Raw genomic sequence first — 16807 nt, 5'->3', positions numbered from 1 at the left:
TGAGATAGTCCTAACAGAAAGCACTGCCCTCGCTGCCCCTGCTTAAGCCTTCGGGGTCTGTAACTCGGACCGGAGTCTCAAGGACCCTCATAGCTCCTCCCCGCAGTAGGATGGCTCAGGGGCCCTAATCCAGGAGGTTACTGGAAGGGGGAGGCTTGCCCCGCCCACTGGTGGGCGTGTCCCCGAGGCCCCGCCTCGGGTCCCACCCATTTCACCTGACTCGCCGCACGCTGCAGCGTTTGTTCCCGCACTGAGCGGCCGCTACGGTCCTCGCTTCTGACTCTGCTCCTCCTGGGTCCTGCCACTGCCATGCCTCGGGGAAGCCGCAGCGCGGCGGCCAGGCCGGCCAGGTGTGAGGGGGACAGGGACCCCGTGGGAAGGGGCGAGGGAAGCGTGGGAAGTCTCCCAAGGGCGTCCGCAGAATGACCTTGGAAGCCGCTGCGCCATGTTGGCTTGGGGGAGGACCGGGGCGCAGAAACACGAGTCTAAGACGAGGGTCGCCCTGGTCCCCGGAGCAGAGGGGCTTGTTCCGGGAACACTAACCTTGCCTCCCTTTGCTTCCTGCAGCCGCCCAGCCCACCCTCCTGCTCACCCACCACCCTCAGCGCCCGCCCCGGCACCTGCCGCTTCGGGCCAGCCGGGCCTTATGGCTCAGATGGCATCCACCGCAGCTGGCGTAGCTGTGGGCTCAGCTGTAGGGCATGTCATGGGTAATGCCCTGACCAGCGCCTTCAGTGGGGGAAGCTCGGAGCCTGCCCAGCCTGCCGTCCAGCAGGTGAGCAAGAGGATTTAAGAGAAACGGAGGCAGCATTCGCTCAAGGAGACTAAAGGAACCGCTTAAGCGTCCAGCAAGGGGTGACCCAGTGTGTTCAGAGTTGCCCCAGGCCCAGGACTTTAACCAAAAGAGGGTCCTAACCCTCGTGGTTGTTAAGCCTACTGTCCCCTAGCTGGAAAGCTCGCCCCAGCCTTCGTTTGCGGGCAAAATGTCTGACAGCTAGAGACTGACACCTACCAGTCCTTGAAAGACGGAGAAAATCCAAGCTCAGATGAGCGCCAAGACTTCTCCAAGGACACCTAACCCTAGTGGAGCAGGGAGAGATGCAGTATTTCCCAAGCCCTTGTTCTCACCAAAGCCCATCATGGCATCTGTTTCCTGGTGACCTGTGCCCCACTAGGGTTCTTCCATTCCCCACGAGTCTTGAACCAAATCCAGATGCTAGTTAGCAGTGTGAGTCCTGAGTCATGAGATTCAATGTGACTGAGCCAGGAAGGTGCTGTATCTTGGAGTAGGGCATATATACTCTGTGTACACATGTAGTGTACAGCTTTTTCTAGAACCTTCCCTTCCCCTTCCTGCATTTGCCCATCATGTCCATTTTGAGGCAGAAAGAAAACTCTTATCTGTTGAGTGACCTATAGAAGGCCGCTGGTTCACCCTGTGCCAGGGATGCCGCTGAGGCCGGACGGGGGCAGTCTCGCCCTGGGTCACTCAGCCTGCCTTGAACCATTCTTGAGGGACCAGGGCTAGGGATGTGGGTAGAGGCAGTAAGCCTCTAGCTTTGGTACTTAAGTTTGGGTACCAACCTCGGGCTGACCGTGTTGACTCTTACACTCTCCCCCCCAGGCCCCTGCCCGTCCTGCCTCTCACCCCCTACAGATGGGGCCCTGCTCCTATGAGATCAAACAGTTCCTGGACTGCTCAACCACTCAGAGTGACCTAACCCTGTGTGAGGGCTTCAGCGAGGCCCTGAAGCAATGCAAATACAATCATGGTGAGTGGTTGGGGTGATACAGGTGGGGTTGGGAGGGACAGACCTCTGGTACCCTGCTGATCATCATCACCGCTCGATGCTGTGGTTCCTTCCACAGGTCTGAGCTCTCTGCCCTGAGGAGGCCGTGGGCCTGCTCTCACCGTAACCCCTCACCGACAGCTTGACCAAGATGAGATTGTACCTGGGACTGGGAGTCAGGAGGGTAATTCTCACCCCACAGATTAACAAGAGACATAAATGTTCAATTAAAGCATTTACTTTAGAACACAGCCTGCTGTGTGTCCCAACTGACTGCCTTGTCTGCTGCTGGGAGGTGGGATCAGGGGAGATGGGTGAATGGAGACATAGTGTGCTAAGTCTCCTCTCTCTCTCTCTCTCTCTCTCTCTCTCTCTCCCTCTCTCTTTCCTCTTTCTCCCTCTTTCCCTCTCCTTTTGTGTGTGTGTGTGTGTGTGTGTGTGTGTGTGTGTGTGTGTAGGGAGAGAGAGAGAATATTTCCTGCTGTGTAACCCTGGGCTGTCCTTGAACTTCTAGGGTGGGGTGGGAGGAACCCTGTTATAATCTACATTGTAAATAGCCAAGGACAGATTCCTCTAGGGATCTCAAAGTGGGGAGAGAGGGCTGAGGCCTTAGTCCCTGGGACCTGAAACCGCAAGAGGAGCCTCCTGTCTGCCCCACAGACCTTCGGCCCCCTCACTCTTCTTGTTTCTGTCCTTGGATCCTTTTCTCTGCACTCAAATGGGGGGAGTGGTGGAGGGGCCTCTCGCATCCTGTCTGTGACCTTTCCCTTCTTGCTGATGCAACTTCTTAGTAATGCCAGATTCTGAAAGAGGAGTCCCGCTGGACTGCGGTCTGTGTGCAGTTGATCATGATGCAGAGGTCAGGGCCAGTCCCCTTGGATCCACGTCCAGCCGGGCCACTTGGCCGTGGCGCGCCAGGTCACAGGACCTGCTGGGACGGAAGCAGGCCCTTCAGACCCCAGCACAGACGGTTTCATCACACACTGTTGCTGTTTTCACAGTCAGCAGCTGTGCATTGAGCACCTACGGTGTGCCAGGCTGGAGAAGTGTGTACCAGCTTCCTAAACTCATAGCATGTCTGCCTTTAGGATGCTTATCCTCCAGCGGTATAGTGGGACTTATCTCTAGGAACAGTGTGTACTGTCCTGGGTGTGTAGATGTGTGAAAGCTGTACCCCTCAGCACACGTGTCTCTCAGGAAGGGCTTCCCCCCCTTTTGGATCTTCCTGAGTTTCCATAACTCTTCTGTACCTGGCTCAGGCTCCGGCTAGCGGTTTCTAGATGGTAGGGAGACCACCCTTCGAGACCTTGAAGGGGGGCCTTGTTCCCGGTGGCCACGCCGAATGCCTGGGCGTCTTCTCTGACTATTGCTTGTAGCCGGAAAGCCGGAGAGCCAGTCCAGCTCCTCTGGAAAGCCCAGGAATCTCATTGCTGGGAGCTGCATAGATGTGCCCCCACCCCCACTTACCTTGATACGTACCTGCTAACTCGGGACAGTGGTCATCTAGGTTGTCCAGTAGGGACTTGTAGTGGGTGGGAGTGCCATCTTTCCCTCCTGAAGAGTATATAGAGAGCAAAGGACCCTAAACTGTCTTGGTGGTCCCCATCCTACATTTTATTCTGTGTCTGTTTCCTGGCCCAGGCTGGGGGTTAGGACAGGCATTGGATAGGGATGGTTGGGTATAGGAACCAGCCAAGGTTGAGGCTGAACAGGATCTTAGCTGGTCTGTGGCCTGCTGTCTCTCCTTTATAGTCAACATAGCTGCACCGGAGAGTCTTGGGCCCCACTCACCAGTGATCTGTACCAGGACATAGGTCCCTTGCTCCTGTAACAGGGAACAGGCCATGGAGGGGGCCTGGGCGATCCCCTCTTCCAGCCTCACCAGATGCCCGTCTTCAGCCAGAAGAGCAATGGTTACTGGGCAGAAATGGGAATAAACTGGGCAGCCTGCACCCCGGCATGGGACCCTCAGTCCTTCCTCCCCAGGGCCCCCAGGTCTTCTCACCTTCTGGGGGGACCTGAACTTTCTGTTTCAGATGCATAATGAAGGTCACCAGACTGCACCAGGTGTTCACCAGCACCTGACAACCAGCTAAGGGAGGGGCATAGTTGAGTGGGTAGGACATCGCAGCCTCCCCCAACTAGGAGCATTTTCACTCCCATACCTAGAGATGGCACTAGGATTATGGGGCTAGTACTGTGCTTCAGGCCTAATACCCTAGGCAAATGTTGCTCGGACCACACTGGAGACCCTTCCATCCATCTCTTGCTCTATAGAGGATTCAGGACCACAGCTGAAGTCCTCCCAGACTCTGGCCCTGCCCCTTGTCCTGGCATTGCTTTGCCTCCCCATAAGAACAGCTTTCTCAAATTCCCATTCCCCCTCCTAGCCTGTATCTCTCCCTCCTAGGTCTTTCGGGCAGAGGGACGAATAACTCTTAAGTATGGCCCCTGTGTTCTGGGACAGAGGACCCTGCTTACCTCCAAACATCACAGTGATAAACATGGCTGAAGAAGGAAGGAGACAGACAGACCATGGATCTTTGAACCCCCTCCTCCTGCTTCCTTCCACAGCTCCCACCTGGGAACTGTGCGTGTGAGGAATGCTGAGTAGGTGGGCTTGGCTCCTGGCTCGGGTCTGGCCCCTGCTCACCCACTTGCTCAGCTAGTTCAAGACCACTGGCCTCCTTTTTCTTGTGCTGCTTTCTGGGTGTCCGCAGCTCCTTCAGCTCCCGATGGTCTCCATGGCAGTGGGAGCTGCCAAGACATCTAGGCAGGAAATGCTTTATCCCCAGTATCCTAGTAACTGGACCTACTAGGGCGGGCCTTCAGGTGGAGCTCTGGTCAGGCCCATCTTGGAGGCTCCAGACAGAGGTCCCTAGGATGCCAGGATACTGTTTCAGAGACCAGGTCTCCTACCAGGGAGAGAGACTGTGCAGGCTGCAGGGGTGTGAGCACCCTCCCACACTCATCTCTGCAGGCCCCACTCACCCAATGACCTCTTCCTGTGTGGCTTTCTTTTCCCCTCTCCCAGCCTGCCAATTATTTTCTTCTGTTCCTGTTTCCTCTTGTCTTCTGTTAGGCATGTTTATGGAGGTATAATTTATGTTCCCCTTTGGAAGGCTTTCAAGTTAGAAAACATTACTTACCCTTATTTATTTTGTGTGTGTGTTTTTGTATGCATGCATGTACCACAGTGAGTATGTGTGGCGGTCAGAGGATAACTTGTTCTCTCCTTCCACCTTGTGGGTCCCGGGCATTGAACTCAGGTCGTCAGGCTTAGGTGACAAGCTTCTTTCCTTACTGAGCCATCTTGTTGGCACTGTTTTGACAAGTCTCTGATGACCACAACCAGGATACAGACTGTTTCCATCCCCCCTTTCCATAGGTGACTCTTTGGAATCGTGAGACTAAAAACAGTTCTTAACCATTGGGCGGTGGTGGCGCACGCCTTTAATCCCAGCACCTGGAAGGCAGAGGCAGGCGGATCTCTGAGTTCGAGGCCAGCCTGCGCTACCGAGTGAGTTCTAAGGACAGTTGGGGGCTACACAGAGAAACCTTGTCTCGAAAAACCAGAGAGAGAGAGAGAGAGACAGAGAGAGAGAGAGAGAGAGAGAGAAATAGTCCTTAGCCTCCATCCTCCTACTCCAAGTAACTAAAGCTGGATGACTACCGTTGGGGATTTCATGCATGTTCGTTTAATGACAAGAACTAACCACAAAAGACTGCCACAACCACAACTTTGCACAAAGGCCACCACAACCTCACGCAGAAACCCTCCTGCAAGGCCATCCCATCCACCCAGCAACTGTGTGTTTAGTCTTGGACACGGGCCACCCTTGTTATTAATCCTTGTAGCCAAGGATTAGTGTTTCCAAATCCCTTATGTGATCCATGTCACCTTTAAATACTTCCCCTTGCTTCAAGCCGTCTCGAGTGGCTCCTAGTGTGCTACAGCACGCTATATCCCTCCTGCAGTGTTAGCTCCCCAAGTCCCCTTCATCTTTAAGTGTTGTTGAGGTTCATATCATCAGCCCGAGTCCCTGCCATTCACAGCCGTTTCCTCCGCACGTTTTCCATGGTGTCTCATAAGTGGGCTCAGAGCATACGGCCCACGGTCTCTTCACTCAACATGATCCAGGCTGTGGGGATCAGTAGTTGCTTCCCTCTTATTGCTGAAGCGTGTTCTGTCGTTGGTGTGTCCAGGAGTTGACCCACCCGCTCACCTGCTGTTGCTGTGGAATTTGGGGAGATTATGAATAAAAGCCAGTAGAAACTTTTGTCTACTTGCTCTTGTGGGGGCAGTCTTCATTTCTCTGGTCCAGTGAGGACCACAGGAAGAAATGCAGGTGAATGCGTGTTCAACTTTATATGGGCGTGCTCGTGTGTTTTCCAGTGTGTACTCGGTTTGTGTTGCTTTACTTTGGGCCCTGGGCCTCCTAGAGCTTTAGCAGGCCAGAAGCACCTGCTTGTGATTTCTCACTACCAGTTAGCGTCCCTGCTACCCATCCCCATCCCCACCCCCACCCCCACACTTCTTCTGTATCCAGGGACGCAAATGCTAAGTGCTCCACACTGAGCTATAATCCCAGTTCTCTGAGCAGCTCTGGCTTTCTCTCCGCAGGCCTACCTTTGCCTGTCTCTCCTTCTCCTCCTCCCAGGCTCGCTCCTGGGTTCTACATTCTCATACGCAGTGTTTGGTTTCGGTTTCCATCTCTGAGGTTATCCTTTAATTGATTTTTTTTGTTTGTTTGTTTTTGTTTTTTTGTTTTTCGAGACAGGGTTTCTCTGCGTAGTTTTGGTGCCTGTCCTGGAGCTCACTCTGTAGACCAGGCTGGCCTCGAACTCACAGAGATCCGCCTGCCTCTGCCTCCTGAGTGCTGGGATTAAAGGCGTGTGCCACCACTGCCCGGCTTAATTGATTTTTTTAAAAGCGATTCCTCATTCTTTCTTTTTTATTCTCTCACATGGTTTCCCATCTCTCTGCTTTGGCATGGTGTTCTCTCTCCGAGTCTCCACTCGGAGCCTCCAAGCACAGTGTCAGAAGGGCACCTGCGTGGTCAGGCTGGCTGCTCTGCCTTCCGCGGGCACATTTCTCGATGGGTAACTCGGGAGAAATCTGGGTCCTCCATCTAGCTCACCACTGACCCGTTTTCCCCCTAGACAAACACTTTTCTTTTGTATTAGCCTCACTATTTCCATTTGTAAAATACACACCAGGACTGAGCGGGCTTGTTGTGACTCTGTGGTTACTGTGGCTTTCACAGCCCTTTTTTGTTGTGACTGTTATTTGAGACAGGGTTTTGTATGTGGCCCAGATGGCCTTGATTCACGATGTTACAGAATTAATCTGCCTTCCCAGTGAGAAATCACTCCACCACTTAGAAATAAATGATGGAAAAACTCTTTAATAATAGTGCATGGTTGGTTCCAACTAATGCACAAAAGGGAATGAGCCTTGAACAGAAATCCCTCTCTACTTCTATAGTTTCATGGCCCCAAGTTACACTTGGAGCAATTAAACATCTTTTACAGAGACAGAAATCCTAAGGTTGGTTTGTTTGGATGAATGGGGAGATTTCCAATGTAAAATTATTGCCAGAGTTATCACGAGGCAGACCACAACTGCATTTCCTGGGCAGCTGTTAACCAGGATCATCCTGTCTGACTGGCAGAATGATGCTCTTTCTGATAGAGGCCCGGGGTTTAATTGGTGTTGTCAGCCAGGGTTGTCTCTCTAAACTGCCTGGCAGAGGCATGCTTTTTTAGCTAAGTTTTAGCTTGATATATAACTTAGTATTTTTGAAGCAAGTTTATTGGTAAATCCGTTAGGAAAAAAAAAAGTATAGACATTAGTTTCTTTCCTCCTTCAGAGTTCTTGCTTTAGCCTGATAGGTGCTTGGATTAGAGGTGGGTGCCACTGTGCCCATCTTAAATGTTACCACATTTTAAAAGCCATCTCAGGCCTCAGAACAGTACTGTGGAAGCAAGTGGTATTTCCAGAGCTTACTCACGCATAGGCTCCTTTGTGAGGACTTATGTCCTACAGAACACAACCGAGATGCGTTCCGTGTGAAGACGGTGGCACCTAGAGCCATACTCCGGAAGGAAGGACAGCCTAAGATGGGAGCCTTAAGCTCTGAGAGTGGCCTTTGCCTGTACTGTTGTTTTGGTCTCCTTCCCCATCTCAGAATCACGTGGCCGACCGATTAAAGGCGTGCACCACTGTGCAAACATACATACATACATACATACATACATACATTCTACTTAGAGTAGAATTTCTACAGCAAACAAAATTAATCTAATGTGGTAGGAACCAGAACAACTGTTCCTTGGGAGGTTGTATGAATTTCCCATGCCTGTAACAACTATCTGAGATAATCAACTTAGAGAGGAAAGGTTAGTTTTAGATCATAGGTTTGGAGTTTCAGTTCACAGCACATTGCTTCTGGGCCTGTCATGATAAGGCAGCATGCCATGGAAGCATCATGGCAGAGCGTATGGGATAGAGCAAGGTCATGGCAGGCCGGGTAGCAAGAGAGACGAATCTCTGGCCCCTCTATACCCTTTAAGGGCATAGTCTTGATCTAAAGACATCCCATTAGGCCTTTACCCTCAACAGTGTCAAGCTGGGGACACCTGGGCCTTTCTGAGGACATTCTAGATCAGTGGTCCTCAACCTTCCTAATGCTGCAACCCTTTAATACAGTTCCTCATGTCGTGGTGGCCCCCAACCAGAAAATTATTTTCATTGCTACTTCATCACTATAATTTTGCTACTGTTTTGAGTCATAATGTAAATATCTGTGTTTTCTGATGGTCTTAGGTGACCTCTATGAAAGGGTTAACACTCCCAAAGGGGTTCGGACCCACAGGTTGAGAACCACTGTTCTAGTGGATAGCCACTGTTAAGGACTAGAAAAGAGTATGAGGGGGCTCTCTGGGGAATTCTGACTTACAGAAACTGGATGTGAACTGGACGTGAAGAACTTCTGATCTCCCGCTGGCTCTGCTGTCAGGACATTTGGAAGGCAGGGCCTGACACTGGCCCCAGACCCACACTTCCCTCTTCAATCAGTGGGCTGATTTGCATGCTCTGTTGTGGGCCAGAGGCTTCCCCATCCCTGTAACCACAGGCACCCAGAGCACAGCCCAGCAGAACAACTCCAGGTCAGCCTTCTGCCTCTGGCCATGGCCTGCCCCGGTTGCCTGCCTCTCCTTCTGACTGGAGCCTTCTTGGCAGGTAAGACTCCTCTGGGAGTGAGGTGGGGGTTGGCACTAGCTCAAGAAAACCCACGCAAAGAAAAAATCAGTAGGGCCAATGGGGCGGATCCTAGGAGGGGGATAGAGGTGGAGTGGAGCCTAGGCTCCAGGCAGCTCTGTCCAGGACCAGGGGCAAGGCACTTTCCTGTGTGGATCTTGCTTTCTCCATTTGTGGGTCTCCCGACACTCTGACCCTTTTAGAGTCTCTGAAGAGACGACTAGTCCCCTTTGCTTCTCACAGGGGAAGCTAATATGGACAGTCCCCTTCTCCATAGATCCTTTAAGACCATCCTCTGTGGCCAGAAGCTTGAAACTAACATGATGGTTACGCATCCTGGAAGGTTCCAGGGGGCAGTTAGCCTGTGGCCAGGGTTTAGAACAGCGATTAGATTGAGGGGTAGGGGGCCACAGAGTAGGGGAGAGTAGGTACTAGAGGAGCATAGAAGGTGCCATTTCGTGCTTGAATACTAGGCTCTCCGCTGCGTATGGATTCTTGGAGACATGACAATAACGCTAATTTAGGGGCCACTTACCCCTCATTCACAGAGGAGAATAGAGTTGTAGAGAGCGCATACTAAGTCTCATGGAACCAGGCCCTCCATGCTCCATCCAGGGCCAGTCCTATGGCACTGGGCTATGAAGAGGATGGGAGTGAGAATCTCCTTGGGGGGGTGTCTAACAAAATCTTCATAGCAAGGCAGGAAGGGGCCCAGGCTAGCCCTCAGTGGGTCTGTATCTTTCAGGCTTCCAGACAACCCTGACCCATCCTGACGCACTGCTGGTCTTCCCGGGCCAAGTGGCTCAACTCGGCTGCACAATCAATTCCCAGCATGCCACCATTGGGGACTTTGGTGTGTCCTGGTATCAGCAGCGCCCAGGCAGTGCTCCCCATCTTCTCTACTACTGCTCAGAAGAGGAGCACTATCGGCCTGATGACATTCCGGACAGGTTCTCAGCTACCACGGACATGGCCCTCAATGTCTGTGTGCTGACCATCAGCCCTGTGCAGCCGGAGGACGATGCGGACTACTTTTGTTCCATAGCCTATAACTTCGATCCTTAGGGCTGGGGTATGGGATGAACGTCGTCTGTCTGTCCCCTACTTCTGCCCTTGACCTCTCATTTTCCTCTAAGTCTTGCTTCCCTTCCTCTGCAATATGAGTTAATAACATTCAACACGCCGACCACAGTCTCGATGACCACGAGATCCTGGGAGAAAAAAAGCGACAAATCAAAGGACATGGGAGTTGAGGTTCTGGTGATTGCTGTCAAAAGAGGAAACACCTGTGACCCTTAGGGAACAGGCCCAGCCTTGTCCCGATCCCCAGGGGTTTTAGCTTGGTGCCTGACCTCCCAGTGATCTCATGAACTGAAGGTAGAGAAAAAGGAACTAACCTTTACCACATGTCCCTCCTCACCCCCTCATTCCCCACCCTGCCACCAGCTCCGCATGGCTGATTGTGGTCCAACGCTCATTGTTCTTGGGTGGCTGGTCCCCATAGAGTTCATGCTGACGGCTTGGGGGAGGGGCAGCCCCTGCTTCTCCCCCTGAAGTCTCTGGACAAGTCTCCCCTGATCCTTGACGGTCAGCCGCAGGTGTTCTCTGAAGGGCCCCGAGGGCCAGGGATGAGGACACTGAAAGCAGGTAACAGATCCCATAGCATCCCTCCCCCTCAGAGACAGTGTGTTCTACTGCTTTCCCACAGATGGGTAACCACACCTGAGTAGTCATGGGCAAAGGGGTGGTACAATTAACTGCAGGGCAAATCTTGCTGTTAGAAGCCGAACTGAGTGGGATTGGAGCCTTCAAAAAGATTCCTGGGCCAGTGTGGTGGCATGTGGTTTTCATTCCAATACTCGGGTGGATTTCTGTGACTTTAAGGCCAGCCTGGTCTACATAGGGAGTTCCAGACAGCCAAGGGTAGATATGTGGTGAGACCTTGTCTCAAACCAAAATAAAATTCCTGGGCTGGAGGACATATCCAACTTCTTTCCTGTTCCTGGTCTCTAAGAAGTGTCCCCCTTCCCCTGTAGCATGAATCTTAAAAGTTCTTATTAATAAAATCAAACCCAGAGCCAGGTATTGGGGTGAACTGGAAGATCAGAGAGAGAGAACAAGCCACAGCTAACCTCACCTGACCAACTTCTCAGCTGGTCTTGTTTCCTCAGACTGGAAACCTCTGAGTCCTCATCCAGAATGGGTCTCAGCTGAACTGCTGCTCAAAAGCCTAAAAGTTTAACCAACCAAATGCTCAACCAGCCAAATGCTTCTAGTTTCTGGTCTTCACGCCTTATATATCTTTCTGTTTTTGCCATCACTCCCTGGGATTAAAGGCTCACTTCTTGGGAGCCGTATCCTTGAACACATGGATTCCTGCCTCTGGAATGCTAGGATTAAAAGCGTGTGCTACCACTGCCTATCCTCTATGTTTAATATTGTGGCTGTTCTGTCTCTGACCCCAGATAAGTTTATTAGCATGCACAATACTTCGGGGAACACAATACCACATTCCCCCACGCCAAAGGCATGCGGTTATGGTGCACACCTTTAATCTTTGCACTGGGGAGGCAGAGGCAGGCGGATCTTTGGGAGTTCGAGGCCAGCCTGGTCTACAGAGAGTTCCAGGACAGTCAGGGGTACACAGAGAAACCCTGTCTCGAAAAACAAAGAAAAAGAAGTGCCTCACTTTTGGAGGTGAGCACCTAGATGCAGCCTTTAGGGGATCCAGAGTCCTAGGAGGGTCCAGTTTACAGTCTTGACTATCTTTGGGCTCTTCAACCTTTAATCTCCCTTTATCTCATTGCAGTTTTATGTGGGCAGCGTGCGCGCCCGCGCGGTGGTGGGTCGGGGGACGACGGGACAAGGCAAGGGTTACCCTTGAAACAAAGGAGCTAGATTCCAGCCTCAGGGAAGGTGCAGCAGTTATCTGAGGCTCTAGACTCGCCTTTCCCAACCTTACTGTTTTCTTGCGCACTCTGTCCAACACGGGCTCCACTCTACTCTCCCCACCGCCAGGACGCGGGGACACCCTGCTAACCAGCAGCCTGGCTCAGCAGGAGCACAGATGCTGAGACCTCCGTGAGGCCTAGAGTGGTCCCGGAAGTGCCCACGGCTCGAGGGAGGATGGGCAGAGGGGCAGAGGGGAGGGAGGAGGGGGGAGTAAGGGAGGAGGAGGGAGAAAGAGGGGGAGAGGGAGAAGGAGGGGGGAGGGGGGAGCGGAAGGGCGGGTGCAGGGCAGCTGGGTGCAGTTTCACCCCAACCCAGATGCCCCACCCCTCACCCCATCCCAGTCCAGCGGACCCACACCTGTCGCTCCGCTGGACCAGGGTGTGGATGCCCCAGTTGGCTTAAAGTCCATGGGGAGCTGTGTCACCGCCTGGTTTGTGGATCTGTGTCCACTCGCGGGCCAACCCTGACCACGCGGAACGTTTGTCCTGTGCCCAGGCCCTGGTGGCTATGGATTCCCGAGAGAGTTGGGAAGTCCGGGGTTCCAAATCTTTGGATTTTTCAGTCTGGCAACATTTAACACATTGTTGGGGACAGATCATCTCAACTCTCCTTACTTCCTCTCCAGCAGTTTTTACCATCTCCAAACTCTCTCATTCAGTGTGGCACTGCTGGGCCTCACTTTCTCAATCAGTATTACTAAATGCTCGTTATGACTAGGGGTGCACTGGTGTATTTAACAACCAACTCAAGAGCGTTTGCGGGGCACGGGGAGCTCTAAGCACTTGGGAGGCTGAGACTGGAGGATTGCCACTTGTCCTCAAAAGACAATTTTGGGCAGGGTGTGGTGGTGCTGTCCCCGCAATAGGTAGGCAGAGGCAGGCAGATCTTTCTGAGTTCAAGAACATCCTGGTCTAAATAGCAAATCCCATGACAGTCAAAGTTACACTGTGAGACCCTATCTAAAATTCAAATAAATAAATTGATTAAAAATAAAAAAGCAGTCTGTTTTTTTTTTTTTTTGCTTTTTATGAGTAAACAGCGACACCTGGTGGGGAAGCCAAACAAATTCAGACTTGTCCTAGGACGTGGGAAAAGGAAAAGGAACCCCTTATCTCAGAGGGCGTTTCTCTCTTTAAATGTGCCCATTCTGTCTAGGGAAGCCTCAGTGCTTGGGGAGTGTTAGAGACCAACTCCGGACAGCTGTGTCTTGAATTTTGTGTGACCTTCCTTACTTTATCAAACCTTGCAAAAAACAGGTTCCTGGCCTAACTGCAGGAGATATGACTAGATAAGACCTTCCTGGCCTAACTGCAGGAGATGGCGATTAGGTAAACTTTCTGGAGCCTGTCAACTGCAGGGGGCCCGGGATCAAAGCGACCTTGCCCCTGACCCCCTCCTTAGGAATTTTCTCTATCCCTGCTTCCTCTGCTCCCCTCCCTACCTGAAGCCCTGCTTATAAGCCTCAATACTCAGTCAATAAACGAGACCTTGACGCGACTCAGACTGACTCTGTCTTCCCTTATTGCGCCTGGTCTCTTTTCTCTCTCGCCCCCATTGATCTTTCAGGAGGTGCCTCCTCGGGTCTCCCCAATAACCTGGCCCACGGGACGGGTCAAGTGGCGCCCAATGTGGGGCCCGAGGCACGGTGACCTGCCGGACGGACGACGGACAACAGAAGGGGCCCCGGAGAGGATCAGGGTAGAGACGCCCGGACTGCATCACTCGTGCAACGTGGGAGAGTCTTGAGGTAAATATGTCGTCCCATCGATCAAGGGCAAAAATTTGTCTAAAGAGGCTGTTTTTCTAAAGGAGATGAAAGGTAATCTTAGGGAGAGAGAAATAAGAGTTAAAAAAAAAAAAAAGAGGATTTAATAAAATTCTTCCAATATATGGAGGAGAAATGTCCCTGGTTAGTGATTAATGGACCAGGAATTCACCCTCTGACTTGGAACAAGGTTGGAAAAGATACTAACAAATTAATCAGAGATGGGAAAATGTCCCCGACGCCTTTTTTAGTTTTTATGGTGTGATTAGAGATGTTTTACCGGTATGAGCGCTCTCTGTCTTGTCTGTGTCTCTCTGTCTTTCTACTTTTGTTTTGTACTTTGCAGGCTTGATTTGTACTTTGCAGGCTCTCACTGGGACAGACGTGTCCGGGACAGTGAACCTGGCGGCCAAGGGAGACGTCCCAGAGCCCTAAGGCCACCTCAGAGGTGACCATTTGGTTTAGGAGCATCTTTGGGTATCTTCCCCCACGGTGGGAGGAAGTGCCACTTTGTATTTTGTCCCAGGAAATTGTCAGAGCCATTTTGTGGGTTTTTTTTTTTTATGTATGTGTATGTTTTGTTGTGATCATTGTTACTTTACTCTCTCCTTCTCTTCCAAGAAAAAAAAAAAAGGTGCATGTCTGACTGACAGGGATGTGGAAGCCCCTGATGTCTGTTTGATTAAGGACAGAGATCCTCCAGTCTGGATTGTTTTTGGTGTGATTGAGCCTGGAGGGTTGCCCTCCCCCCACCCAGAGCACATCAGGCTGTCATTGTTCTTGGAGCTTTGTTGGTTGTTTTGTTGGGGCAAAGTTTTTTCATGTGCCCTTGGTCTTGTGTGTAATGTATTAACTGTTCTCAATGTTGACTTGACTGTGACGCTATGGGACAGTTCCCTTCTTCTCCACTAGACCTTTGCCTAGCCCACTAGAAGGATGTTTGAGCCACAATAGAGGGAACTGGGTCCCCCACCCCCACTCCCCGATTGAACTGAGATAAACAGGTAGTTCCTGCCAAATGGGGCTTGCATACTGTAAGAGGGACTGGGGAGAGCCCACCGGTCTCCCTCTATGTTAGTGTGGAGTGACCTGGCTCCTGGGTTAGGGTAAGAACCTATCTCCTGGAGCAATATTGTCCTCGGCGACTCCCAGGCCGAGAGTTTCCATAGGGAGCCTCAATCTGAAGCAGTAGCTGCAGCATTTCTCAGTGGACATAACCAGAGACATTTGTCCCATTTGTTCGTGGTCTACTTCTAGGGTCTTGGAAGTTGGCCCCATACTTCAGAACCTTTCTTTGGAAGGAAGGTTCCCTCTGAGTTCACACAGAACCTTGGCTTTCCATATCTCAGTCTTGCGTATCCCAACCTACCGTAAGATAGCTGGGGACCCTGTAAAAGCAAAACTATTACTCGGAGCCCTTGGGTACCAGAATTTCTTTTGGGGCACCAACAGGTTGCTGACTCCCAACGTTCTCCCTCCCTTTGAAGGTGTTCATAGAGAAGGCTCCTTCCTAGCCTGGGACTCTGTTTCCCAGATCCCTAAAGTCAGACCTGGGAGAAAGTTAGCCGTTGCTTCCCCAGCACAGCGTCACTGAACCCCCAGGCACCATCTCCCCACACTACAAGCTGCTCTGACATGCCTGCTCCAGGCACCCCACCTGTCAGCCGTAAAAGGCCACTCTGTGGACCCACCTTCTGGCAATAACCACTTAGTCCTGTGGATCAGTTCTTTGCTCCCATCAGCCTGCATGACATCATCAGCTCGACAGAACCATGTTCTCTCAGTAAAGGCCTGGACCGCAGCTTTGAGGAGAATCCCCCAAGGGGCTTAGTTCTTCACCTGGCAATCTTTCCTCATCATAGTAACTTCTTTTTCAGTTGGCCATTCGCGAGCTTCTTAGAATCTCTTTTATGCTTTTTTTATACGTGGAAAGCTTTTTTATATTTTCCATGAGTTAATAATTCTTAAAAGTTTCCATTTAAATTGCTGATGGGATTTGTTTCCTGGCTGGACACTGGTTAACATAACAGGGCATCAAAGTGGCCCAGAATAAAAGGGGGTGGGGGTTGGGAACAACGCCATACTGCTGCTGTGACTGAGCTAAAACCCAAACCAAAATGAAAACACCTTCTTTCAGAAATGAGTGGGAGATGGGGGATAAGGGGTACCACCAAGGAGGTGTGTCAGTACGTGGCACTGAGCTATGACCCTTTGTAGCCAGATGGGACTTGAATAAGAGAATGGAGGAGAGCAGGGAGAGAATACACACTCAAGCGTATGCCCCTGGTACTAGTAGACATCAATTACCGTTAGCTAAATAGGGATTGAGCTAAATAGGGATTGTTCCATTAAACTCTCTCTCTCTCTCTCTCTCTCTCTCTCTCTCTCTCTCTCTTTTATGAGACGGAGTTTCGTTGTGTAGCTCTGGTTGTCCTGAAACTCACTCTCTAGAGCAGGCTGGCCGAGAACTCATAGAGATCCGCCTGCCTTTGCCTCCCTAGTTGGGCTTCAAGGCATGTGCCACCACCGCCTGGCTCCCACTGCTCTTTATCAAAGATGAAGGAGACTGCCTTCTTGTGGGAATGGAGTGTACTGCAACACTTTGCATCTAGCTTTCTGGGGGCTTTGGGGTTTGCTTTCCCCACTCCATTCCATTTTCTCTGGGTTCTAATAAAAGGAGGCTCCAGGAACTGGGTCTTACGGAACACAAACAGGCAGATGTCCCGAGTGTTGCTGTCAAATACCCTAATGCTGGACAGCCCAATGTAAGTGAGAGATAAAACTGAACGATAGCTATCAGCTCGTGTAAACTCAGGAGCTCAGGCATATTGACTTGGGTTGACTGCCCTCTCTGTCTCTGTCTCTGTCTCTGTCTCTCTCTCTCTCTCTCTCTCTCTCTCTCTCTGTGTGTGTGTGTGTGTGTGTGTGTGTGTGTGTGTGTGTGTGTGTGTGTGTGTGACTTTCTCCTCTCTTGAAGAAGTGAAGCAGAGGACAAAGTCTACTAGGATTAGGAAGATCCAGTCAGGATAGCTGTGT

General features: G+C 51.4%; 3 protein-coding genes across 7 annotated transcripts; 2 read left to right on the top strand and 1 right to left on the bottom strand.

Moving 5' to 3' along the window:
* The first annotated feature begins 207 nt into the window (after positions 1-207).
* On the top strand, positions 208-2041 carry Chchd10 (coiled-coil-helix-coiled-coil-helix domain containing 10). Its single transcript, XM_052744660.1, has 4 exons — positions 208-350; positions 568-775; positions 1625-1772; positions 1870-2041. The coding sequence occupies exons 1-4, from the start codon at positions 310-312 to the stop codon at positions 1887-1889; spliced, it is 417 nt and encodes a 138-aa protein (XP_052600620.1). The 5' UTR covers positions 208-309; the 3' UTR covers positions 1890-2041.
* Positions 2042-2157: 116 nt separating this feature from the next.
* On the bottom strand, positions 2158-4380 carry CUNH22orf15 (chromosome unknown C22orf15 homolog). Of its 5 annotated transcripts, none has more exons than XM_052744657.1 (5): positions 4272-4380; positions 3796-3882; positions 3582-3707; positions 3270-3344; positions 2158-3196 (listed from the first exon to the last, which is right to left on the bottom strand). In XM_052744657.1, the coding sequence occupies exons 1-5, from the start codon at positions 4294-4296 to the stop codon at positions 3057-3059; spliced, it is 453 nt and encodes a 150-aa protein (XP_052600617.1). In that variant the 5' UTR covers positions 4297-4380; the 3' UTR covers positions 2158-3056. The 5 variants fall into 5 exon arrangements, 4 of the variants coding, with proteins under 4 accessions (XP_052600617.1, XP_052600619.1, XP_052600616.1 ...); XM_052744659.1 differs by having other exon boundaries at positions 3582-3683; XM_052744656.1 differs by lacking the exon at positions 4272-4380 and having other exon boundaries at positions 3796-3916.
* Positions 4381-8930: 4550 nt separating this feature from the next.
* On the top strand, positions 8931-12180 carry Vpreb3 (V-set pre-B cell surrogate light chain 3). The gene is made up of 2 exons (XM_052744661.1): positions 8931-9036; positions 9800-12180. Exons 1-2 carry the CDS (start codon positions 8985-8987, stop codon positions 10117-10119), a joined length of 372 nt encoding a protein of 123 aa, XP_052600621.1. The 5' UTR covers positions 8931-8984; the 3' UTR covers positions 10120-12180.
* Positions 12181-16807: the final 4627 nt, after the last annotated feature.

Source organism: Peromyscus californicus, unplaced genomic scaffold, assembly GCF_007827085.1.
Source record: "Peromyscus californicus insignis strain IS unplaced genomic scaffold, ASM782708v3 Scaffold_19__1_contigs__length_69161282, whole genome shotgun sequence".
Classification (NCBI taxonomy): domain Eukaryota; kingdom Metazoa; phylum Chordata; class Mammalia; order Rodentia; family Cricetidae; genus Peromyscus; species Peromyscus californicus.
The sequence above is the reverse complement of the archived record's forward strand: the minus strand, read 5'-3'. Positions and strand labels throughout refer to the sequence as shown.

Bases quoted from the DNA above. Each gene is read 5' to 3' on its own strand.
- Chchd10 (XM_052744660.1), top strand. From the start codon at position 310: ATGCCTCGGGGAAGCCGCAGCGCGGCGGCCAGGCCGGCCAG. The intron at 351-567 runs GTGTGAGGGGGA...TGCTTCCTGCAG, and splicing joins GCGGCGGCCAGGCCGGCCAG to CCGCCCAGCCCACCCTCCTG. The intron at 776-1,624 runs GTGAGCAAGAGG...TCTCCCCCCCAG, and splicing joins CCCAGCCTGCCGTCCAGCAG to GCCCCTGCCCGTCCTGCCTC.
- CUNH22orf15 (XM_052744656.1), bottom strand. From the start codon at position 3,916: ATGTCCTACCCACTCAACTATGCCCCTCCCTTAGCTGGTTGTCAGGTG. The intron at 3,708-3,795 runs GTGAGAAGACCT...ATTTCTGCCCAG, and splicing joins AGTTCAGGTCCCCCCAGAAG to TAACCATTGCTCTTCTGGCT. The intron at 3,345-3,581 runs GTGAGTGGGGCC...TATACTCTTCAG, and splicing joins TGTCCTGGTACAGATCACTG to GAGGGAAAGATGGCACTCCC.
- Vpreb3 (XM_052744661.1), top strand. From the start codon at position 8,985: ATGGCCTGCCCCGGTTGCCTGCCTCTCCTTCTGACTGGAGCCTTCTTG. The intron at 9,037-9,799 runs GTAAGACTCCTC...TGTATCTTTCAG, and splicing joins GACTGGAGCCTTCTTGGCAG to GCTTCCAGACAACCCTGACC.